We start from the raw sequence: 26,020 nt of genomic DNA on the forward strand, positions 1-26,020 counted from the left end.
AGCACGCTGGTGCTCTGCTGCGGTCCACCCAAGCTGCTCGGCGATATATGCTGTCCGGGACTGAATCAAATCGGTCACACGTACACCTCACCCGGTTCTCCTATTTTAGCCCGCATAAACAGCAGCCTTTTTGCCACTACATAGCGGACGTAGAAATTAAAGAAACGGCTGCATGACGAAGACTTAAATGGTGTCTGTTTATTGTGCATTAGTAATTACTCGCTACTGTAGCTTTTTGCTTTTGGTGGGGGAATTCACGAAAGCAAGCCACTGCTTTGTGCAAGAACCTTGCGAAGACGTCTCGGTACCAGCGCTATTTTTAAGGTCGATAGCCTCACGAAGCCCGTTCTCCGAAGCCGGAGGCGGGGGTGCGTGACTGTGATACTACGGCATTTGTTATTGACGGATATGTCAAGATACCCTCCCAGAATTCCCATTACTATGGCTGTATACACAGATATGTGCCTGCCTAACATGCCAATCCGATTTGAAGCGCCATATGGCCGCGAAAGCAGGCAAGATGGGGCCACGAAATGCTTTTAAGAAAGCGCGATGATGAGTATTGTTGTCCTTCTGACGCGTAATATGCGCGTATTGCATCGTGTCTCAGTCCTGCTTCAAATCTTCATGACAGCACCCAGCCAACAGACATAGTGAAATAAAAATAAAACAGTTATAAAATATGGGTGTTTAGTAACAGAAATAAATAAATTCGCAAAGATCGTTTTATTTGGGTGTTTAAGCGGAGTTGTTTTTAAAAAGAACAAAAGAAACAATCACCCACTATATATCTGCTCAAATCCCTGCATCGTCACTAAAACAGATCGCCGCTCTTCTACATTTCCTGTCCGAAATTACGCAGTATGTCCAGCTAGGAAAATTCACAAGCAAAATCACAGCCGTCGTCTTCGTTAGTGCCACACAAACCACGAAAGGAGACACTCACAATCCTAAGGTTCTTCGTCGACCCGGATGCATACATACGCTTCCTAGTCAGCACAGCCAAGTGATATATGACTCCATCTAGGGGCATGTTTGAAGCTATATCCACGTTCTTCTGGCGCTCAATTGAATCGCTCAGAGTTGCTTTGTCTCTTCTATTGGTATCGCTCTTGCATAGCGATAATCCCAACCGGAGTTAGAATTCGAGAGAGAGAGAGAGAGAGAGAGACAACTTTATTACGCAATAATGCGAGAGTGGTTCCTCAGTCCAGGAGCCCATGTGCTGTCTCGGTACCATGCCCTGGTGACCATGCCCTGGTCACAAGCAGTAGCTGGTCCTCAGGTCGACAGCTGGACAGCAGTATCTCCCACTGCTCAGGGGAAGGGGACGGTTCTCATTTTTCATGGTTTGTCATACGTGAAAATTAATATTTTCGTTGTGTTTACGAATTATAAATTGTATTTCGGGTAGCTTCCTTACCTTAGTTTTAGATACTATTTGTTATACGTTTTTTGTTATACGTGTGCTGTACTTCATAGGACACTACAATCTGCGTCAGCCAGGTCATTAGCCCGTTGATTCCGAGCGACGATGTAGGCCAGCTGCTTTGCCGGGAACGGGAGCTGTTGTGAATGGGTTAGAGAACATAGTTGGTGGCGAGATGGCGTAGGATTTCTCGAGTAACTGTCAGGGCGGCAACGTTATCGGCTTCGTAGGGTTGTGGCCTAATTGATCAATGATGAACTCCGTCGAAGCCGGTGGCTGCCGCTCAATGCCAATAGGACTGGTGGCAGATTGCCCATTTTTGTTTATTACTATAGCGGTTGTGTAGGGTTACCCGTAAAAGACGAATACTCATAAGTTCAACCATACACCCCATAATTGAAATGACAGAAACTAACTGTCCATCATACCGAGTGTTTGATGTACACTTCAGGTCCCAAATGCATCACGTTCCTTAAAATACACTGAAATATATTGTTTGAATTTTTGCTGCACTGTAGATGCTTCTTAGTAACTCAGATGCTGTCCTTAAAGGGGCCATGCATACAAAATACACGTTTGCTTTATTCGAAAGATTTTGTGTTTTATGGTGCCCTCAGCGCTTGTCCGGCAGCAAACGAGGCCGTATTCACTGAGAAATTAATCAATTTAGGTTAAAATTTTGATTCTCCCGCCAAATGGTGTGCTTTCGTGACGTCTGCCATGAAGTCGTGAGGGCGGGTATTCAGAGAAACTTCCAGTGCATCATTAGGCTCTGCAGCCTTTTTTACCGTCAGTCCTACCAGATAGCGCTACCATAGTCAGCCGTGGACTGTTTTCCGCCGTTGCTTTGTTTTTGACCTTATTTGCACCTAGCTTGTTTTTCTTACGGTAGAAAATTTAAGTTTCGTAAAACATGGTGTATGCTCGGCAAACACGGTCACGTAAGATGATCTGGGCTACACCAACCCCAAAGCGGCGGACTGCTGTGCAGCTAAAACAAACATAGTGACCCCAGTACCAACAGCAGGGTGAATCGGTACTTCTATGTTTACGTGTCTTTTCGTAACTTTCATTGTTTACCCCACCATTATTACTACTTTAAAATGAATATGCATTACATTTAAGCGCAAATAGCTCATTCGGCAAGCTTATAAGCACTGCCTAATAGGCCTTTGCTTTTGCCGGCCTCAGCCAATCGCACAGCTGGGCATATGTCATCATAGGTTCTGTTGCGAGAAATGAGCGAGTGGGTCGCATGGCCATTCCCTTTTTCCGTAATTATAGACCTTATTTGAACGAAGTGTGCGTTGAAAGTGGCGTCAGCATCATTCTAACGAGGCAATATTTCGAATGAACCAAACTTGTGTTTTGCCTGCATGGCCCGATTAAAGGTGGCTTTCAAAGCGATACTGTTGTCCCCTGGATTATGTGCTACTCTCTACAGTACTAGCAACTAAAGCATCAATGATGTTAGGACGCTTCGGCAGCTAAGGACAATCTAACTGGAACTGACTCAGTACATGTCCGTTCCTTTTTTTAAGTTAATATTTATTGCTGCCTATAATATTGTTGCTTATAATATTAAGTTAGTATTTATTGTTGTTAATATTTATTTACGCTGCTGTATTGTTGGCCAATCTCACTACGGTACATGATTCCACCTTCATTGAAGCCATCGTCATCATGATTACGTTAGGTAGTAGTCAGTGCACCGTTCTTAATTCCCACATTTACACTTGACAGTCGAGCTGATCTTGCATTCAGAGCTCCAGTTCCATTCAGCATTCAAAATGTGTCTTTTTCAGCGCACGTGAGGCTGACAAGCGTTTACAATAAGGACACTACTCGCTGACTGCCATTCTTGCGTAGCGAATATCACATGGACCGAAGGTTTGTTGAAATGCTCTCCTTTGAACTTGGTGGGGATGAGAAGAAACACTCACTGAGCTGCGCTACCGGAGTGCGAAGCTAAATGTACATCTCTTCAGCTCTGGAGTTTCGGCTACTGGACGGTATGTATGCTGTCAGGTCCTAGAATCAGTCAAACATTCTTTATCCTTCATGGCCGCCGTGTATCGGTGACTTTTTAAATGTAGCAGATTGGTTTACGGGCAACTTATACTTAAAAGAAAAATAAACCTCTTAGATCCAAAAGAGCACGGGCAACCCTTTAGCTATAGCTATATACGTGTCAAATCCATTGACAGTACGATCATCATCATGATCATATACGTTTCTCTGATCGTACATCCCCGTCGTCCCGTGGTTTCTTCCTGCCGAAGGCGAAGCTCCTCGATGGCACAGCGCCGTAACGGTCTTCTGCTGTTCGCCGCTGCAGCAGCTGTGGTGGGAGCCTTCGCGATGGCCGTCTACTGGTACCGAAAGCTGCGCGTGCTACTGGGCAATGACGTTCTTCTGGGAGACCCGTCCGCTGTGTACACCGTATCCCTCAAGCGCCGCACGCGCATCAACCACAACGTCCGACTGCTTACCTTCGCTTTGCCGAATTCTAACCAGGCAAGTTTTTCGTTGACAGAAGTCAGCGGTGGCGTGTAGTCCTGGGTAGTGCCCAAAACAATTCGCCTTTAGAGCGCGACAGACGCGTGGCAGCGTGGCGGGGGCTATGTTCCCACGTGACACGTTAGCTTTGTGAGTCGTTTGCAACCTACGGCAATTCCTCGCTTCTGTTCAGAGCTAAGGACATTCGCTTCCTGCTTAACTAGGTCACTAAAAACATACACAGAGCTTGGCCTTCGCACTCGTGTGCCGGTCACCGATGACCCAGACCGTGGTGCAGAGGCAAACATTTTCCTTTCGCTACCGTTATACGCTCAGAAAGACTGAGGAAATCATGGATAACGCAACAGCATAAACATTTGTAAAATAAAAAAAACCCATTACAATGCTTTTTAAGGACACGTTCGCAGGAAAAATTGAAGGATTTAAAGCCATCGGTAAATAAACTTAACGTAACGCTAAGGCAGGTTATAGCGCTGTAGTATAACAACGTATTCCATGTAAAGTACGCCCTGACCGTATGGAAAATCATAGATACACACAGAGCACAAATAAACCGAATTGGGAGTTTGTCTCACAAAAGGATTGTCTCATAACTCAATCCCATTTCCGAGAATATAATACTTCTTCCAGTAGGAGTATCGCCTTACTCCCCGTATTTCCGGGATAAATTTGGGTGATATGGGTGTAAAGTTTTACTTCCAATAAAATGGGAGTTGTTAAGGAGAGTATTGGGAGTATATTGTTACCTCTCTCTAGGAGTCCTCAGGAGGCGCGTTCGGAGTACTGTTCAGCTGCGTTTGTACTATGTTTGCTGTTGTATGTGCTTTATAGAAGTCCAGTAGGGGACTTTATGACTGAATTTGGGAGTTTTCATTAGCGTCATTATCCGTCTTTTGTCTTAAAACAGGAGTGTCGAGGAACCGCATTGTGGGTCATTTCAAGACATATTTTTTGAACATTTTAATGGCAAAACGCAAAACTAGTTCAGTACAAATACAATTTACCGCACAGCAATTGCATACATACAAAAAATGGCTCCAAACACATAAACAACAACACAATATAAAAAAGCTGAGTCAACAAAACACGTACATCGAGAATACAAGATATCTTGGTAAGAACTTTATCTACTACAACTCTCTTCGACGAAAAAAAAATCGAAGCCATTTGCAAACAATGAAGTCAGCCAGGTATTGACAGTTGCGCTGTTCGCTTGCTCTTGCTTCCCAAACACTGACTTTGCCGCCGTCTCCTGGCATGCCGCCCACGAAGCCATGGATGCACCGTCATTACAGGGATAACACAGCTCTTTAAATCTACAATAACAAATACCGGCCCATTTTCTGCAGCCGACCTGAAGAAAAGAGGCACACCATTGTAATTACGCGGCACTTGTTCCTCTGTGCTCAACTTCCTTTAATGTGTGAATTTTTATTTAAGGCCATCCAGTATTGCACTTTCATTAGGGACACCTCCGCTCACTAGCTGGTCAAGACCACGGAGGTCAAGACAAAATGCCTTTCAATACGGAATGCGACCCTCGTTGGAATCAACTTCTCAAAATGCTTCTGCATCTCCCCCTTCTCCTGTTTGTGTAGTGTTGTAGTAGCGGGATGTACGTTTTACCTCCTGCATTTTCCCCACTCCCTTCCTCAGCTGCAGAAAGCTTCCCGTCGTTGTGACGCGTCCGCTGAATGAACACTATTTCCAGCGCTCCCAAACGAAAAAGACGTCCGTCGACCCTACAGAATGGTCCCGCAAATGGCACCTGCTGGTTCCATTTGCACCCGCCTAGGGACATTCCCCGCGGGGCTCCAACTCTCTACCTCCCCAGTGAAACTAATTTGGCCGCCCGGTGCACGCGACGGTCATCCACCACGTACCACGCGCGGCGGGAACCACTCGTACTTCTCAAGAAAATCGGCTCTCCGGTGCTGGCTCGGCCGGCGTTAGCTTTTTCTGCAAATAATGAGGCACGCGTTTGCAGCGTAACAAAAACGCTTAGCTCTACTAGCTTACAATCTCCATCGCTGTCCACAGTGCGGAAACTTCATAACGCTCGCGATCCGCTCGCACAAAACTGAAGCTGAAATGGTTTATATCCGCATTCCTTTATCATCGTTCAGCCTCCCCAATTACGTTTCGGGCATGGCACCCTCTCTCACACACAACGCTTGCCTCTACAGGCGGATTATCACCGGGACCGTGCCGCGCAAACACACTCCGTTTAATTTGACTCTGAAAGGACCAGAGGTCGCCCAAAATGTTGAATATAAAAAAGAATTTGCTCCAATCCACGCTGTGAAGCTGATTGGAAAGCAAAGCTTTAAACGGCACCCACACCAATTGCCGATGCGACGTTACTTGAATTCACACACGTGGCTCTACAAAGAGTGAAAAGAGAGATTCTGCCAGCCGTTACTTCGAAATCGCGGGGGCGGTGTCCCGAACGCAGAAGCGTCGGTCACGGCCGGGCTAGAGTGGTGGACGCCGCCGCTGTAGTACGGCCGTGCGTCGGCAGAATGAAAACGGAGAGGGGCGTCTTTCGAGGGGTGAGACAGCGGAACTTAGCCATCCTGATGTGCTAGCTCGGGGCTGCACCATCGTGCGACACAAGCGTAGGAGCCAAAACAATTCCGCATGTGAGCTTAGGGATTCCCATTTATACCGATTTATACTGGTTTATAAAGTTTGAGAATTGGAAGAAAGCTGAGGGAACTGTTATAATCGCTATCTGTCAGGACCAGTTGCTCCTTACGCATTTTGCAACACCTCTTAAAAAACAACCGAATTGGTATTCATCAATTGCGAAAACGGAGTGCCATTTGTAGCAAGCAGTGCGCAAAAGATAGCTTCTGTAGCGGGCAGATATCTGTGTGTGGTCTCTACATTGTGTTTTCCCGCCCTTCAAACCAAATCTCAACGTTTATTTGCTGTACGACCACTTAAGTCCATCTGGTCCGAGTTACCCAGGAGGTGCTGCCGAACAAATTAATCAAGTAGTGCGAAGGGAGCGCGCAATGGACGTGAAGCTGCCCCAAAACAGGTCCAAAACAACAATCGCTAAGCAGACGACAATGCCGAACCGCCAACGCGCCCGCCGGCAAGCGGGCACCTCAGCACGGGGAAGGCTGGGTAATTTCACCGCGCCATCTACACTGTGCTCCGTGAGTAAAACCCTCCCCCCCCCCCCCCCCCCCCCCCCCCCCCCCCACCGCAGCCTTTGCCACGTTCGGAGCTTATTGTCCCGCACGCCGCGAAAGAACCATTGGCTGGTATAGGTAGAAAGCTTTGCCTTAAAAAACGTGTAATGCTTACAGTGAACCGACTGGCAAAGGCGTAACCGCATTGTTTTCAATGAGCCACTTGTAATGAATGTTGGGCCGGACCGCGAAGAAAGTCATGAGCCTGGACTAGGTTCTTGCAAACGCACACACATCAACTATAATAACCGGACTGATACACAAAGCGGGAATAGACACTACAGCTTACGAGCGTACAACACGCGGAAACACACAGGTGCGGATGACTGCGGATAAAGTCATGAAGTCATACGCTCACAGACGGCAATCGCAGAGACGAGACGGTCTGGATGAGACGACTCGGAGAGGCACTTCTCGGGCTGGCCACGGAGCAGGTTGCTGTAGTCGATGAGGAGGTGCCTCGCGGGACAAGGACGTGATGGTGCCCGATGGCTAGCGGCGGGACGGAAGGGCTTAGGCCGGCGCCACCGCGAGGCCCCGCTGCCCGCGCTCCACGCCACCGGAACACCGCTCACTCCGCCGGACGCAACAGCTTTTTGTCGTCCCGTCGGCCGTCGCCTCGTTGGAAGTCCGGGCAGTGGCTCAGACGGAAGAGCCGGCGATGGTCCTCGGGCCTACACCGCGAGGGTGGCCGTCTTGCTGCCTCCGAGAACGAACAGCTTCCTCCACCTCCTCTTCTTCAGACTTGCGTCTTCCGTAGGGTGCAGCCGTAAAATTCGGTGGATTGGCCTCTCCTTGATTTGGGGCAGCAACACCGCATCACACCACTCTCTGTTTCCGGTCACTGCATTAAAGACGTCGAATTAGCTCGCTGGCGTACTACGTCTGCTCGAAGGTCGGTGACTTTGAGGAGGAGTTGCAGTGCGTTGTAGTTAGTCCAGCTTGATTCCACAATGTTCGCAACGATCTTGGGTTGGCGGGAAGCACCTGGCATCCATTCGTGCGGCCGCAAGTTCACATCAAAACGACACCAACTGGCAGCCATTTTGTAAAAAGTTGTACTAGAGGAGGAAGAGGAGGAATATGAGGAGGAGGCGTTGGCAGCGTGGGTGTGTTTTATACTCCCATTAGGACCGGTGTGGTATTCTGTCGCGAAATTTATCTCCCTCCTTGACGGGTTTTGTCGCTGCTGGCCATTTTTGGGCCGAGAGAAGGCGTACCGCGTAGCGAATGAATGTTTTCGCCGCCATTGTCGCGCCCAGTTCGGCTGGCCATGTGTTTCGGGGCGAGAAGTGGGCGAGAGTGCCGTTGCCTACGGAAGGCTGCGCCCCGCGAATTCTCGGAAGACGCGCGGCCCGGTGGACTATGTGCGCGGTGCAGCGCGGGGTTTGCGGGGAGAATAGGCTGAGAAGTGGCGGTGGCCGGACGGACGGCCGGGACGCGGCGTCGGCCTTGAGGGCTGTTCTGGGGAGGCCGAGCGACGACGGCGGTTAACTCCGGGCCCCTGAAGACCGCCTCGAGGAGGTGAAGGTGCGCGGCCGAAGTTCGCCCAAATTGCGTCGCTGATGAGCGGCGCCCAACCACAGACGACCGACAGCCTCCGTCACCCCGGCGAGACCATCAGCCGGACCGCAGCTAAGATGTTCTCTCCTTCTCCACCTTTCTTCGGACTCTTTCTACTCATCTTTTCTGTTGTATTTCTCTAAGTGGACTGCACGGGCTTCTTATCCGCCTCCTTCAGTGCACCACGCTATGTGTTCTTCGCGGGCCTTTGTTAACAGTTGGGGGAAGCCTCCAACCCCGCCTATTGTACACTCTACTATCCCCTTCATTTACTGTCGCCTCCTCTTGGGCTCGTAACGGCGAGTACCGCATTCATTCTCATCAATGTGCTCAATGTCGGTCTCTTGTCAGCTCTGACCCCGACGGGGTGTCAACTGCAGTGTGTTATTAAGTTGTCAAACCTTCTGTTTGTCTGTTCTGGAATTCCTGTGTATGTGTATTAAGTAAATCTGCCTTGTTTTGAGACTGTTATCCCCTGCCCCGTCTCGCGCCTCACGCCAACGGCCAATCAGGCGTGGACCTATCGCCGGTTAGCAGGTCCGAACCGCATCCTCTATTCGTATCCAGGGGGGAGTTGTTTGTCGCTCCTCCCGTCCGAGACATCGGCCACTAAATTACTTCTCAATTCGGTGACATGTTCAAAGCCAGATATTCCGTTTTGCGGGGGAGGTACAATCGTGGTAAATCACCCTGTTTACTACGGCTTCTGGCCACCCGAGCAAACCGGTATTTTTTTTTCGCCATCATACTACCGAACATGGGGTTAAGCCGCCTCCGTGAGGACTTTAGAAGACATATTTCAGCCCCCCCCCCCCCAAAAAAAAAAAACGCTATTCAGGCTAATTTGTGTTTTGTGTGTACTATTCTTCGGAGCAACAGAGAAAACCAAAATCCTCAAACAATTAACACAAATGGCTGTGAACAAGGCGGAGCACAAGTTGCCGACTACTTCACTTCGCACTTTGTCATTGCAGCCTTATCGTATGAGCGGTGTCAACAGGACCGCACAACGCCAAACCGTAGCCCCAAAAAAGCTTGTTCCTTGAACCGACCAACGAAACTGAAGTTTTTAAGACATTCAGATGTTCAAACAACCGGGAAGCTCTAGACAAGCATGATATACAAATAACACCAGTAAAGCATGTCCGGGAATCAATGGCTACAGTACTGTCTTATAGTTATATTTTAGCTCTTGAATCGGACACGTTTCCGAGTGAGAGTGATATGACGGAAGCTATAAATTGAATAATTCATAAAGGCAGTAATAGAAACGACAAGAATGACTATAGGCCAATATCTATGTTGCAAACATTTTCCAAAGGTTGATAAAATTATTTTTTTATCGCGTAACAGATTTTCTTAGCAAGAATCAAATGCTTACTGCTTCGTAATTCCGTTTTCGCAAGATGCGATTACCGAAACTCCCATATTAGCCCTGAAGGAGCGTATAGCCCAAAATATTGACTGGTGTATTTCCCTTCACCTTTTCATCGCATTTTCTAAAAGGTTGGATTGCCGTTGTCGCGATATCTTATCAAAACCTTTCGTTTTACGGCATACGTGGTAGCCCGCTAAGTTTGATGACATCCCACTTAAAAAATAAAACTCAGTGCGTTTGCGCAGGCAACCTTAAAAGTCGCTGTCTCTCACAGTACTGAGCAGTGTACCACATGGTTGTGTACTCGGTCCGTTGTTGTATAATGTTTACATAAATGATTTAGTAAATATTTACGTCATTCGACATTACTGTATATGCGCAGATTAAATCACCCTGCTATTTACTGGCAGTGACGCCGACTACCTAAACCTACGATGTAATAGCACTGCAGGAATCACACTTGTCTAAATTAAACTCGATTAAAATAAATCCACTAAAAGCGAAGGCGGTCCTTTTGAGGCCTAAAATTAAGGTGTTCACTTTGCAGCGTAAAGTATTGCTCTGTGACAGGGACATTGATCTTCTCGGCGAAGAAATGGTTCTTGGAATTACACTTTCTTGTTATCTAAACTGGAATAATCACGTACACTCTCTGTGTCGACGCCTGTCGAGGTGGTCGCATTAACCTGGTGTAGAGCACTGATACCGGTAAATGCCAAAATTCAAGTGGAATTCTTGTTATCCAAGTTGGAATAATCACGTGCAATCTCTGTGTAGACGCCTGTTAAGGTGGTCGAATTAACCTGCTGTAGAGCACTGATACCGGTAAATGCCAAACTTCAAGTGGAATGTGCTCTATTTGGCCTCAAGCCAACTACTGCAGCCTTGTTTTGAGTTCGACTACAAAAAGAAACATCGATATAACTCCTGTACTTAAGAAGGCAACTTTCTGCCATATATCACGTGTTGGCCGGATGTAAAGCACTCGAGAGCTATTCAAAATATTTAATATCATTCGATTTGAATATCGCTATAACTACCGACTTCGGAACTGGTTCTTCTTCTCTCCATGTGATTTAAAGGATTTCGTAATACAGTCGAACCTCGTTATAACGTAGTAGTATCCAGACAGTAATTTATTTTGTTACATGCGATATGCGTTGTATTGTAAGAGTAGCGTACAAAATGTTCAAAGGAATCGGTAAACTTGCTCCCGCTAAACTCCTTGATAGAGAAATGCATTGTTTTAATCTTCGAACCTACTATAAACAAGGTAACACTTATATTTATCCTTCTGGCATTTCAAGCTCAATGAACCAGAACATGAAAGGGCAAATTACAACAGACCAAAGTTCACTTGACAAAAAAAGGCCTGCGGTCCTATTTTTTAGAGGAAGGATGTGATCTTTGTCGGGTGGCTATTGAAAGCACTGAGCAGGATGAAGTTTTCCCCAGTGTCCACGAACAAAGGGGGCGCCTTTTCTTCTCGTGCAATTTCTGAGCCTACTGGTCAAATATTTCGTCGTTATAAGCGATAGTGCGCGGGGCTCTCACAGGTTCACATTAGTTAAGAACGAATAAGTGTCATTGAAATGAAGCATGACCAACCAAAGTTCGTATTTTGTTCGCTATAGCCGATAACTCGCTATATCCGTGTTCTATAACGTGGTTCAACTGTACTGTTGGCATCACTGCGGCCACAAGATACAGCTCTGAACAATTCTATCATTAAAACACAATCTACCTGTACTACTTAATAAATATAAAGACGACAGTATCGTTTCTCGCAAGGGTTTACGCGAGCACTTCATTAACTTGCCGTGTACATCCTAGTGTATTGGTGTGAGAAAAATTGCCTTGTTTCCGATATTGCGCTTTTCTGACGTATGTTTTATTGTATATTCGTAATTGCACTTGAATTCCAGAATATCTATTGAGTGTACAGTGATTTATATATGTTAGTTAGACAAGTGAAGTTTCTCTGTTTTCTTTTTTTGTTCGTCAGTTTTAGCGAGCTGTGAGCATACAGTAATTTATTTTCTTCGTATTGTTTGCTTTTATATGCTTTCAATTGTCTGAATTTTTGCATAACCTTCTCTTATGTATAATTACTCCTGGGTCCCTGCCAAGCTGCTTAATGCATCTTTTAGCCGAGGAGACCATCTAGAGTTACCCTCAAGCGTGTCCGGGAAAATGAAGTTGACTTGACTTGACCTGTCTTGACTTGCTTTCCCAAATCCCGGGGCATACAGTGCCTCCCTACAACGCTCCAACTCAGCCCTATGGCAGCGGCTAGAGCACAATCCGACATCTGAACATTTAAGACTGAGCTAGTAACGGACATGGGTTGTCTTGGTGGAGTAGTGGTTCCGTCTTAGGGTCGTGATACTGAGGGTGGTGGTTCGAGACCCGCGCGTTCCTCGTTTATTGTGTTTTTCATCTTTGCTTTCAATTATAATTTCCGTGGCTTAGGTTAGTTTTGACTCTTTTAGATGATTGCTTTCAGGTGGTTAGGCTATGTTAGGACAGGATAGGGTACGTTGCGCTACGTTAAGCAGAGTGAAGAAGTGCCAAACTTTCATTTGCTAAACGCTGGTGAACGTCGCTTTAGTGGAGTGCCGGTGGAGGGCACTCTAGATACAGCCTTCCGGAAAATGGCCGCTGTTCCTCGTGAGATTGCACTTCAACAAATTGTGCACCGGGAGGGCCCAACTTAAAATTAAGTGCGCGATGTGATCTAGTGCGCGTCAGTGCGATTTAATTATATATGCGGGGTACCATTAACTCAACTAGGTTTTAGCTGACAACTGCTTTTCACCTTAGCGGACAGCTGACCCTGCCAGTGACGCCAGCCGGACCGCAGGTTGTTTGAAACACGTCGCGCAAATTATCGAGATTCGTATGTTCAAAACCAACGGTAGAACAGGAACACTTCCGGAGCAACTCTTTGCTCCGTCTGGAGCAAAAACGTTGCAATGGTGGATTGGGAGCACCTTGGGAGCAACTTTTTTACTCCGTCTGGAGCAAAAACGTTCCCATGGCAGATCGGGAGCCCTCCGAGAGAAATTTTTTCGCTCCGTCTGGAGCAAAACCATTCCAATGGCGGCTCCAGAGCACTTTCGGAGCAAAGGTTTTGCTCCGTCTGGAGGAAGAGCGTTCCAATGGCAAATCAGGAGCACTTTCGGAACCATTTTTTTCGCTCAGTCTGGAGCAAAAACAACGGCAGATCGGGAGCCCTCTGAGAGCAACTTTTTCGCTCAGTCTGGAGCAAGCCGTTCCAATGGCAGATCCGGAGCACTTCCGGAGCAACGTTTTCGCTCCGTCTGGAGCAAAAACGTTCCAATGGCAGATGGGAAGCAACTGACTACTGTTCCAATGGCAGATAAAGAGCGAAGTACGAGCTTGCCGCTAAGCCCAGCGTATAACGAACGCGGATATTATTAAGCCCGCTCGTCTTCAGAAAAATGTGATTCATCGTCATGAAACCGATTACCGAAAATTCTGCAGTTCCCATTTATATCTTCACACTGGCACTGACAATTAAAAAATTTGCACGGCTGGCAGCAGTATTGGCGCGATTATGCGACTGACAGCAGTCCTGAGGTCCATACCGGCAGCCGACAAATGATCCATACCGATCACATCAGAGCAACGCGAAATGAAAGTGGACCATGGGTGATGGAGCGGACCTCGTGAAGCAGGCTATCTTCGGAAGGCCCGACAGAAAGCATGCTGTGGAATTCCTGTTCCCGTCAAGCTTGGGCAGTAGGTTTCGGTCGGAGTGTGTGCGTTCTAAAGGCAGCTTCGGAGCACCTGGAACAGCATTCCCTATGAGAGCTTGGGGACCGCTTCGGATCCGCTATTAGAACTCAACCTCAGTCAAGGCACTTTCAGTGATTTGAAAAAGACAGCTTGAATTGCGAAGTACCTTGGTCACAGTGCTGTGGTCAATAAGCCAGGGTAAATTAAAAAATACTAGTCAAAGCATCGCACCCATGACAAAGTGGACTACCGGTAGTTTGTATATATTTAATGTCTGGTAAGATGAGTGGTCTCATCCACTACGCTAATTATACTGAATATAACACGCAAGACGCAACAAAGGGCTCTTGGCATCCCTTATCATTTTTAAGGAGTAGTGAAATAGTGCGAAGTCCAGGCTAGCTGATATATATATATATTTAGCGAGATCTCTATATAAACCAGTGTATCCTGCCTCTTTTTGTTCACCTAGCCAGGTACCGATGATTATCAGCCTATTGATGTGCACTGCAGCACTAAGACCTCTCCTGCAGAATTTGAACTGCTCCTATCCGGCGCTGTCCGAATCCAGTTATATCCAGCAATTAGTTGTCTCTCCATCGAGTACTCAGTCCCATCCTACTACTACTCCCGTCTCTTGGTAGCCAGACCTTTACTATGGTGGCTCACCGGTTTTCAGTTCTCCAAATTCACCGTAAAACCATACGCCCCAGTTTTCTCCTAATAACAGGTAGGACGCTATTCTACCCGAGTTTGCTCCCCAATCGAAGACGCTAGATTACTATCCTCAAGCGTTACTCTATCACACATCTTTCTACGGCTCGTTTCATTTCAGAGGTAATGTTTTGACGTGCTTAGTACGTCCAGGTTTGTGGTTTCTGCGACACAAGTCATCACTGGGAATACGCATTGGGTGTATAGCCTTTTTTATAATGACAGGTATTACTTTGTAATGTTTGGTGATTGGTGTCCAACCCATGACAACTGCGAACTCTAATTCCCATGCCGATATTACCAGCAAACGCTTCACCGCAGTTTTATCTTTTCCGTACAGAAGCTCGGTTTTCGCACCGGTCAGCACGTGCTGCTGCAAGCGAGGATCGACCGGCGCCAAGTGGTGCGGCCGTACACGCCCGTGACGCTCAGTGACCGGAAAGGCAGCTTCGACATCATGGTTAAGGTCTACCGTGCGGAAGAGAATGATTGCAAACATGGCGGCCTCATGTCCCAGTACCTGGATAAAATGAACCCCGGAGACACAATACAGGTGCGTAAGCTCGCACTCCAGGACGGTTACCGCAGTATGACCTCGAAGGGACACTGACGTGAATTTATCAAACTTCTGTTGTTGTTTTCGTTGCTTAGATTGGTTCCAATGAAAGCAGTTCTCTTCGTGTTTTGGTCGATCAAGCAGTATTTAATTTGTAAATTTAATTTGTAAAAACAGGAGTGACGTGCATTTGTATTGGGATTTGATTGAACCATGTCAAAGATTGCAGTTCAAACCAGTTTCGGTTTCAGTTCTGTGCAAGAACATAAATGACATCCTGAACTATAGTTGGTCCGGTATTTTCTATATATCAGAAATGGGCACACCCCGCTCCTGCCTTGTTGTCGGTGGTAGAATGGGTCAGATAAACCTGCTAGCCCTATTTAGAATCATAGCGTTCACTAGCCGGGGCATAAGTAGTGGCTGAACGCCCCCCGCGTCATCGGAGTCGCTCAACTGCCAGAAGCTTCGTCCCCACCTTTTGTGCTAGCCTGGCTCGTTCCTGTGTCGTATTAGGGGTTTTCGCACCAGGCCGACAGTAGGCTGAGTCGGCACTGTGCCCGCAAGCTGTCGGTGCTTATGTCAACACTGCGCTAACAAAAAGTCGCGAGCGCGTCATTGCCAGTCTGCGCTCTAACTCGCTCGTGGAGGAATGAAAGTTACAGCGCCAAATGGTGATAGCCGTATACAAAACATTCCGTAACTAAAAAGAAATCAATTCTAAAATAACCCGTGTTACCGTGGCATCGAACCTGCCCCTTACGACGCGCTACACATAGGGCTTCAGACCAATTGGCCATTAACCAGAGCGGTGTTGGAGAGGATATATGAAGTATATATCGCAAAGGCTGGTTATTTTTTTAGGTTCAGCATTGCCAGCAGCTTAGATGAGCTTTTTTTTTTAATAACACTTCTGCAGTACGCGTCCTCCGGATCGCCACCAATAACTTACGACTAACGGCTGCGTCCCTTAGGCAGGAAAGCGATCGCAAATGTGTGGTCTTGCGGCTGACTGCTGTGCTAGTTCATCCAGTGCAAAAAGAGCTTCCCGTAGCTTGTTTCTAAAATTTGCGAGAAAAGTTTCAGGTGATTTTAATCTCATTACCTATATTACTTTTTTGACTCTTCTCCCGGATACCATTTGCCCTAGATTTTCATATAGCATACCAGTCGCACAGGCATACGTAGCTAACAGCTCAAGAGAAGCGAAGCCAGTGAAGCGTCGCATGTGTGCCTGTTTAGAGATACTTTGACTTGATAGACCTTACTAAGCTTTATACAGTCAATATACTAACAACTAAATCCACATTGTACCGGGCACAAACGTTGTCGTGGCATAGTTTTGACTGAGCGAACGACTTCCGACTACTGGCGCCGGCCGCCCGAGCGAGTCTGTCGGAGCGTCAGCGAGTCGCGCATTCAAGCCAAGACTGCTAGAGTATACGTCACACAAAACGTCACTGGAGATCGGCAAGGAGAATGCAGACAGCAAGACGGCACTTTCGAATTATTTTTTCTATTAATTAGTCTCGTAAACGGAACCAGAGTGGTCGAAACACGGCTTAGGTACCCTAGACTTCAATTTGAGTGAGTAATTCCGCAATGTTTACAAATCACTTCAGTCTCCCTTTAAAGGGGTCATTAAGACATAATACTAAACTGTTCAGTTTAAAATAACCGTACTTCTGTAGCTCACTCAGCTCAATTCCAGCCTCTTAAAGACGTTTTGTGAGCAACAAATGCAAGAAATATTGAAATAACATTGAAATTTCGCTGGGAGGTGACGTAGTCCAGGCAGGAGTGACGTATTATGGCCCGGCACTAAATATTTTTACCAGTGTGTTTACTGAGCTTTAGCAGTCACGTGCTACGAACAAACGGATCCGGAGGCCCCATAACAATCGCCCAGGAATGTTTCTTTGGCGATGGCTTTGGTCGGCGGCCGTCAATCGCACCAACAAGATTACTGACGTCATACAAAATTGCCAGAAGTGGCTGTGGAGTCGCCGATGTTTAATATGTTTTGTTTATCATTTTGACTATCTGTTCGGAGTTTGCAATAGGTTAGTATTGTTGTTAACGAGACAAAAGAGCCTGTTCAATAAACAAAACTTGACTTTTAACTTTGTGGGCCCTTTAAGAAGCTCGTGCCGCTGAAAAGGCCGTGGTGGTGCCGTAACGTGAAAAATTGGCGCAGCTTGCACTAGTGATGCAAGGCTGGAGAAAAAGCAGAGCTGGCGGCCCCACGTAGCTTATTCTCGGCTCGGCTAAGACTTTGCCAAGTTTTCAGCGTGGTGACGTCGTTAGCCCCCCAAAACAACAATGTACACTCGGTCATTTAAGTATGTGCAATGTACCTGAGCTCGTAACTCCGGATCTGCTGCACCGCTCTGACGTTTTGCGGCCTCTTCGCCGGTGCGATATGCGCGATTAGACCGGAGTAGTCGCAAGTAACTCCGGATCTTCTGCAACGCTCTGACGTTTTGCGGCCTCTTCGCCGGTGCGATATGCGCGATTAGACCGGAGTAGTCGCAAGTAACTCCGGATCTTCTGCAACGCTCTGACGTTTTGCGGCCTCTTCGCCGGTGCGATATGCGCGATTAGACCGGAGTAGTCGCAAGTAACTCCGGATCTTCTGCAACGCTCTGACGTTTTGCGGCCTCTTCGCCGGTGCGATATTCGGGATTAGACCGAAGTTGTCGCAAGTAACGCCGGATCTTCTGCAACGCTCTGACGTTTTGCGGCCTCTTCGCCGGTGCGATATGCGCGATTAGACCGGAGTAGTCGCAAGTAACTCCGGATCTTCTGCAATGCTCTGACGTTTTGCGGCCTCTTCGCCGGTGCGATATTCGGGATTAGACCGAAGTTGTCGCAAGTAACGCCGGATCTTCTGCAACGCTCTGACGTTTTGCGGCCTCTTCGCCGGTGCGATATGCGCGATTAGACCGGAGTAGTCGCAAGTAACTCCGGATCTTCTGCAACGCTCTGACGTTTTGCGGCCTCTTCGCCGGTGCGATATTCGGGATTAGACCGAAGTTGTCGCAAGTAACGCCGGATCTTCTGCAACGCTCTGACGTTTTGCGGCCTCTTCGCCGGTGCGATATGCGCGATTAGACCGGAGTAGTCGCAAGTAACTCCGGATCTTCTGCAACGCTCTGACGTTTTGCGGCCTCTTCGCCGGTGCGATATGCGCGATTAGACCGGAGTAGTCGCAAGTAACTCCGGATCTTCTGCAACGCTCTGACGTTTTGCGGCCTCTTCGCCGGTGCGATATTCGGGATTAGACCGAAGTTGTCGCAAGTAACGCCGGATCTTCTGCAACGCTCTGACGTTTTGCGGCCTCTTCGCCGGTGCGATATTCGGGATTAGACCGAAGTTGTCGCAAGTAACGCCGGATCTTCTGCAACGCTCTGACGTTTTGCGGCCTCTTCGCCGGTGCGATATTCGGGATTAGACCGAAGTTGTCGCAAGTAACTCCGGATCTTCTGCAACGCTCTGACGTTTTGCGGCCTCTTCGCCGGTGCGATATTCGGGATTAGACCGAAGTTGTCGCAAGTAACGCCGGATCTTCTGCAACGCTCTGACGTTTTGCGGCCTCTTCGCCGGTGCGATATGCGCGATTAGACCGGAGTAGTCGCAAGTAACTCCGGATCTTCTGCAACGCTCTGACGTTTTGCGGCCTCTTCGCCGGTGCGATATGCGCGATTAGACCGGAGTAGTCGCAAGTAACTCCGGATCTTCTGCAACGCTCTGACGTTTTGCGGCCTCTTCGCCGGTGCGATATTCGGGATTAGACCGAAGTTGTCGCAAGTAACGCCGGATCTTCTGCAACGCTCTGACGTTTTGCGGCCTCTTCGCCGGAGTGATATTCGGGATTAGACCGAAGTAGTCGCAACCGTTCTAGAGTAGCGGAGCGGCGGCTTTCGGGACGGGCTTCTTCGTCGGGAGAGGCGTTTTTCCGTCGCCCCATCTCTTGATTCGGCGCTGACCCGGCTTTTGCACATCACGTGAATTTCCTAACTCGCCGCTGAAAGCTTTCCTTGACTAGAAAGCCCGGATTGTTTCGTCCGCAGCCTTTCACATCTCTCCCAAAGTGAACCTTGTTACCACGCGCTAGAACCAGCGGCAACCAGCTTCGCGAACTAGGCGTCTGTAGCGCGAGCTTTTCTGAGCTTCCCAGATGAGGCATGAACGCAGGTGAACTGGCGAGAAAAAGGGCACGCTAAACATCCCTCCGCGAACACTGGGGAGAGTGTTCTCGAAGGTGGAGCGGTGCCGGCGCGCGATGCCTTCATAGCTACGCGAGGCTTTGCGCCGCCTGCGCAGCTGCACGAAGGTCGTGCCGGGCACCTCGCGGCGGAGGAGTTATAAAGCAAATCTGCACTACTTTCGTCCAGCGGTTTCGCGGACGATGCGCAAGTTAACCTGTCGACCGGAGACACACCCCCGGCGACGCACCCCTCGAAGCTCATCCCGTGATTGGCCGGGACCGCTGTCGGCGCTGCACGCAAGTCCCGTTTTTAGTCCTTCTATTCGCGTAGCGGCGGCGACCGCGACGGGAGCGGCCACTCAGCTGATCAGCAGCCGACCAAGCGCGCAGCCTCCCACATATGCGCCGCTGGGTCATCTCGGGCTATGTAACTCATCTTGCGCCCTGTTTGCCGTGAAAGAAGAACGCCGCGTTCGCCGAGAATGAAATCGAGGCTGGGCCTCCTTCTGTGAACATTGCACGGCACCGAACGGCTTCTAGCCATGGTCGGCAGTACAGCTACGTCAAAGGTTATGCAAGCGAAATTAAGACTCAACCAGACTGAGCCAAGCTTTTGCTTTGCATATCCAAGGTTAGCTGAGCTAAGCCGCAACCTTTTTTTCCTAGTATTTTTTTTTTTGCTAACGCCAACTGACCAAGCTCAAGCTTAAAAATTCCCCGCATTTCCCCGAGGGGAAGAATGTGAAAGTGCGAATGCACGAGTTGAATTTGCGCGGTTCGGTAATGTTCGCGAAAGAGAGATCACACACACACACACAACTACAAAGAAAGAAAGATGCATTTATTCACAGACACCTATTTGTGTTGTCGTTGTACTTGATTGCTAGAGCGGATCTCAGCTTTGAAATTTCGTGTCAGTACTCCTTTAAGCGGGTGCATTAGCCCTTCTCACGCCCGATTCTTGGCCAATCCCCCACGTGGGTATGTGCCATGTAAGCGGCCAGGCAGCGCGCGCCCATCTCCCCCCGTTGCCAAGGAAGACGAGGAGATTCTTGGCCAATCCCCCACGTGGGTATGTGCCATGTCAGCGGCCAGGCTGCGCGCGCCCATCTCCACGTGCGCGGACATCGCCGGTGGACGCAGGTTCAGGGTCGCTTAAGAAGTGCATTCGCACTTAACCCCACGTGGGTATGTGCCATGTCAGCGGCCAGGCAGCGCGTGCCCATCTCCCCCCGTTGCCAAGGAAGACGAGGAGATTCCTGGCCAATCCCCCACGTGGGTATGTGCCATGTCAGCGGCCAGGCACGAGCATTCGCACGAGCGCGGACATCGCCGGTGGACGCAGGTTCAGGGTCGCTTAAGAAGTGCATTCGCACTTAAAAGCTCCGCTGCTAAAATGCTGATTAGTCGATTGCTGGGGGGAAAGTTTCCATCCGCTGCTCACTCCACTGTGTGGCGTTGAAATCCTGACGTTATTGTCCGCATGTAGAGAATGTGTAACCAACGCGGCCGCCTTGGCAACTACGCCGCAGGCAAACAGCTCGTGTGCGATGAATGTGGTCCTGTCGAGAGAGAGGGCGGCGCACTCCTCTGAGTCGTCCTCAGTTAGAACCGACGATGCATGTAATGTTGCTCTTGCTCTGGTATAACGTTTAAAGAGACCCTGCAACACTTTCGATAAGCGCTTTCACTCTTTCCTTCGCGTCTGGAACAACTGCGCAAGCCATAGTTATCGCCAGCAGAGAGCGGCACTGCGTGATTTGCTCGTCGCACCAGATACGCTTTCCGTTTCTGCTTTGTCTTTGTAGCGTTTTTAAAGTTTCTATCGCAATGCATTCATTGCTGCAACTGAAGGAAAAGCGACAAACAGCCGCCACGTGGGCTTAGGGACGTAATTCGAGCCGTCGAAGAACGTCAAGCCCAGGAAAGAGAGAAAAATCTCTTGAGCGAGTTTACAAATTATCTTATAGACATAGAGCAGTAATGTTTGGCTGAGGTACTTTGCGACCCCCTAATCTAAGTACTTGGTGCGTTGGGTGACTACGTTCTGCAAGCATTTAAGATTTTAAAAAAGGTAAAAAAAATGTTGGAGGGTCCCTTTAAAGGGATTCTGCAACACTTCCGATGAACGTTTTCACCCTTTCATACGGGTCTGGAAGCACTGTGAAATCTTTTGTTATCGGCAGCACAGGGCGCCAGTTCGGGATTTGCTCGTCTCATCAGATCCGCCCCCCGTCTCTGCTTTGGTTGTGTGGCGAATTTTTTTTTAAAGTGGCGGCCGATTACGTTTTTTGCGGCAACTGAAAGTAAGCCGGCCAATAGCTGCTAAATTACCGTGATGACGTAATTCAGGCGCTCAAATAACCCTAATACCGGGAAAGAAATAAAAGACTTTTGAGCAAGTTCCTAAGTTATGTGATGGGTATAAACGAGCAATTTTTGACCGGGGTACTTCTTGGCCCCCTATTGAAAGTAACGGATGTGTTTGTTGACTACAGCCTGAACGCCTTTAGAATTAAGTGAAAACTTGGGAAAAGTGTTGCAAGGTCCATTTAAAGTGAAACTTAATGGTCGTCCAAGATTTTGAGCGAAGCTATAACTTCAGGTCAAACCCAGAAACCTGCGGGTTCACTGCGGGTTCACGCATAGACCGCCGCCAGCTTCGAAGACCATCTGTGTTTTGTCTTACGGTGCAATTCTGTGCGTATTCACTGGGCGCTTTCGGCGCTAAAGCCGAGCGATATTATCCTCATTTGCACGCGTTCCACTGCGGCAAAATGTTTGCTCGTGCCCTGGGGACTCGGCATCATCGACTGCCGCGATACAGGCGTTTTAGCGCCGTTTATCCCCAGAAACGCCACGAAGCGTCTTAATCCAAGTCATGATGATGATGACCCTCCTCATAATACACAATGCCGGGGGTCCCCTATATTTCCTAATGTACGGCTTTAGCACCCATCTGCGTAATAACTCTATAAACACAGCAGAAACCATTGTACTGTATCGCATTGTTTTGTGTTGTGTAGTACTGCGTGATATTGCGTGTGTGTTTACGACGCAAGGGCATCCAGTCCAAAGAGTGCCAAACTGTGCCCAGGATCATTCAGTGTGCCATGCTAGTGGCTGAAAAAAGGACTGATGTCATCAGTATGTCTTGAATTCGATAATAACGTGCGCTGAATATTTGGACGGGGAACACGGACAGTGAAAAAGACAAAACCATATGGTGGTGCGCATGGTGCGCATGGTGCGCATGGAGCGCATACGACGATTGCGCACCATCGTATGGTTTTGTCATTTTAAATGTCCTTGTTCGACGTCCAAATATGCAGCGCACGTTATTATCGAATTCAAGACTGTACCAACTAGCCCCTAAACATGCCTTTATCAGTATGTCATTACATAAAGGGCTCACTATGGGGTGTTGAGGGCCCCGATATAAAATATGAAGGTGGCCATAACGGTAGATGAAGTGGACAACGGTGGATGCGCGAGAGACACCTGGAAGTGCAGGTCTCCTGGCACATATGAAAAAACCGTCAATACTGCTCTCAGTACTGAGTGAGTCCGAGGTTACGTGTAATAGGAGACAAAAACACCTGGTTCCAGCGACATAAACTAAGTGGCGTCTGTGGTTGAACGAGAGAGCAGCAGAATTATATTTATCCCAAGAAACAGTACTACTTAGAGTCGTCGAAATCTGTACTTTCAATCGAGATATTCAGAACCGAAAGTCATTCTCCGCCTCTGCGGCGAACTGGGTGTTGCGTTCCAGTTAAGAGATATGAGACACATAGCCGAAAGCAGCACAAAGCAAACAAGTACACCCTTTCTATAAGCATTATTGGCCTCAATAAACACTAAACGAACGGAGCTCCTTTAAGTGCAATAAAATTTGCAACGACAAAAGCCGTGAAAGACCTGTGTAAAATAAAAGCTGCCCTAAATGTCAAAAGCTCTGTCTAAAGGAAAGTAACATACATGTACGAAGCCGCGCTAACACTAACAAACTTATCAGACTAGTCGTGAATGACCTAAACAACCGCAAAACTCCCGAAATTCCAAAAACAGTTGCTGAAACCGACCTAAAGGGACAACAGTGCTCAAAATTTCTATTATCGTTCACGAAAGCGCTGCTGCGTATTTCTAATTTGCCACCAACGTGAACAGTAATGATGATGACAGAGGCGCCGACTATGAAGTGACGCGTTCGCACGCACAATGTGCACCACTGACCCCACCCGAAGACCATCGCAATCAGCTGCGCTGCAGAAACGCGACATGCTCCGATGCACGTGGCCACGCAAAATTGGCCCGCGACTCGTCAGCGACGTCCTACTATACAGACATGGATAACAACAACGTCACGCTGTTGCTACTTCCGCGGAGGCTTTGATAACGGCAGTCAGCGGGCATTCATCCCAACAGATGTGGCCTCTAAGCTCAAGTTAGCTCGAATTGGCGAAATGGATCTCGTCATAACTGCTTTCGGGCGATCTGGAGGTCCCAAGAAAAAGTGTGTAGTCGTCAGAGCGACCCTTGGCAGTCAACATGACAGTGCGCGTGCAGACATTGAAGCCATTGTCGTGCCTTACATCTGTGAAGACATGGCTGAAGCACCCATTGGCAATACGCTTCTTCAACGCCTGTTCGCCGGTGTGGAGTCACTGGTGACACCATCACTTTCCCAGGCATGTAATTTGAACCAGGTGTAAGCTTTCGCTTTGGCTCGGACCACATCTGGAAGTTCCCGTCGAAATCGAGCCAAGTACAGAGGGAAGAGAAGAATGCTGCTTTGGTGGCCGTCAGCACAAGCCTGGGATGGGCCTTGCAAAGTACACTTATGCATCTGTATATATCTGTTAATTTCACGTATATATTAGCATGTGTATGCTTTTTACCGTTGCCAGGCAGCTGCTGTGTTTACTGGCTGCCAGGCACCCTTCAAGTGTTCACTGACCACTTTTTCGCCTGGTGGACCCCCGACACTGTATTGTTGGAAAATAGACTTGAAACTTGAAACTTGATAGGAGTATTCATCCTGGAAAAGAGCAGTAGATTTAAAGGCAGCAGCCTCGTATGTGTTCTCGGGAGGTAGACACTGCTGGTCTCATGAACTCTCCGAACTCACATCCAGGTGAAAATGTATTCCGCATGTTGAAAGATTCAATTGAGTTGGAAAATGGGCTCCGTGAAACAGAACTCCGATGTACGCCCACATCAGTCTTTACGGCCGACGACCGTAACAATGGCCGTTCGAGACCTTATAGGTTACCTAGACGACTTTCTTCAAACGAAGAAGGGTTAGGGCATCCGACAAGGCAGAGAGGCAATACCAGAAGGATGGCCACTGAAAAAAGTGAAGCGGTCGTTCTGTCCGGAAAATGTCCACTACATGTCGAACCGTGAAGTCATCCTAGAGGCGTCAAGAACCAGTCACCTACGTGAAGCTTTTGACGCGTCATCACGAGCAGTTGGAGTTTCATCCTTCAACAGACACCTAAGAAAGAACCGAATCTAACGGAACTTTGGAAGAACAGAAAGGACCGCTACTGGTACACGGACACCGTGGTACTACCCACCTTATCGGGCACAACGCTCATGAGCGAATTCCTCACCTTGGAGAGGAGCGATACTCTCGCTGAAAGACGCAAGGGTCTCCAGGTTATTCAAAGCCGACAGTGTGCGAAGAAAGTCCTCAGAGGTTGCGATGTGCGTGCGCATTTCCAGCTGCTGCTATGGCCCAGAACACACCTCCCGAGTGACTCCCGAGTGACGGATTCGGGAAAATCCCGCTTACTTTTCGAAAACTCGGACAATCGGTGAAGTTAACTTAAAAAAGACCGTCACATTAGGCGATTAACTAGACCCGTGAAAGTTTTGGGACTGTGCTTTTGTAGCTATGCGAGAGAGCATTTGGTGGGCTTCAAGGACGTTACGGATTTCTAATTTGCCCCCAAACATGGACAGAAATGGGGATGACCAAGTCGCCGACAACGAAGTGGCGCATTCACATGCACGGGTACAACGGCAGGCACGCGCAGGAGTTCGGAACGCTGCGCTTGTATCCCAATGCTCGTATTGGCGTCACTCTGGACCGGTCTGAAACCTAAAGATCGGCTTTCCCGTTTTGTAACGAGAATTCCAAATTATACAGCCGAAATTTGAAAAATGATTGCGTATCTGCTGCTTTGTAAGCAAATGACGCCGTATAACTACAGTTTTCGGCCGTCCATGCAAAGTAACATACCTTCTTCTCCGGCCTCCAACACTTCACGCTCTTAACCGGCTGCAAATCCTTCCACCACACCCCGCTCTTAACAGAGAACAAGCTGTTTTGCTCACGCAAGCGCCGACAAATACCTTTCTGACGCTCGCAAACGCTAATCTCCTGAATTTCCATGCTTTAGATCCAACTTTCACTTCCTATCATAGTACAGGCTATCCCGACGGGATTCACGTAGTGTGCGAATGTACGCCCCTGACGAAGTTACGCATTCTGCCCAGCTTGGCTACCTAAAGCGACTATCTTGCTAGATGAACTAGCTCTAGTGGCACATAACCAGCGGTCGCTGGAACTGAGCCACAATCACAAAAGCATCCTGCATAATAAGATTTTTCCATCTATTCATGTTCCTCTCCCTCCTCGCCACTTTGAAGATTAATGCAAAGATTGTTTGCTCAG

At 48.3% G+C, this 26,020-nt stretch overlaps 1 protein-coding gene across 1 annotated transcript in view; it reads left to right on the forward strand.

The window, feature by feature from the left end:
• Window positions 1-3,724: 3,724 nt before the first annotated feature.
• LOC144153433 (NADH-cytochrome b5 reductase 3-like) overlaps window positions 3,725-26,020 on the forward strand; it is a 28,582-nt gene continuing 6,286 nt past the window's right edge. The window contains exons 1-2 of the mRNA XM_077685079.1: window positions 3,725-3,946; window positions 14,910-15,122. Coding sequence (XP_077541205.1) covers window positions 3,725-3,946; window positions 14,910-15,122 — 435 coding nt within the window. The remainder of the gene's footprint in view (window positions 3,947-14,909; window positions 15,123-26,020) is intronic.

Source organism: Haemaphysalis longicornis, unplaced genomic scaffold (assembly GCF_048455015.1).
Source record: "Haemaphysalis longicornis isolate Haplotype H1 unplaced genomic scaffold, Haemaphysalis longicornis Haplotype H1 scaffold_9, whole genome shotgun sequence".
Lineage (NCBI taxonomy): Eukaryota > Metazoa > Arthropoda > Arachnida > Ixodida > Ixodidae > Haemaphysalis > Haemaphysalis longicornis.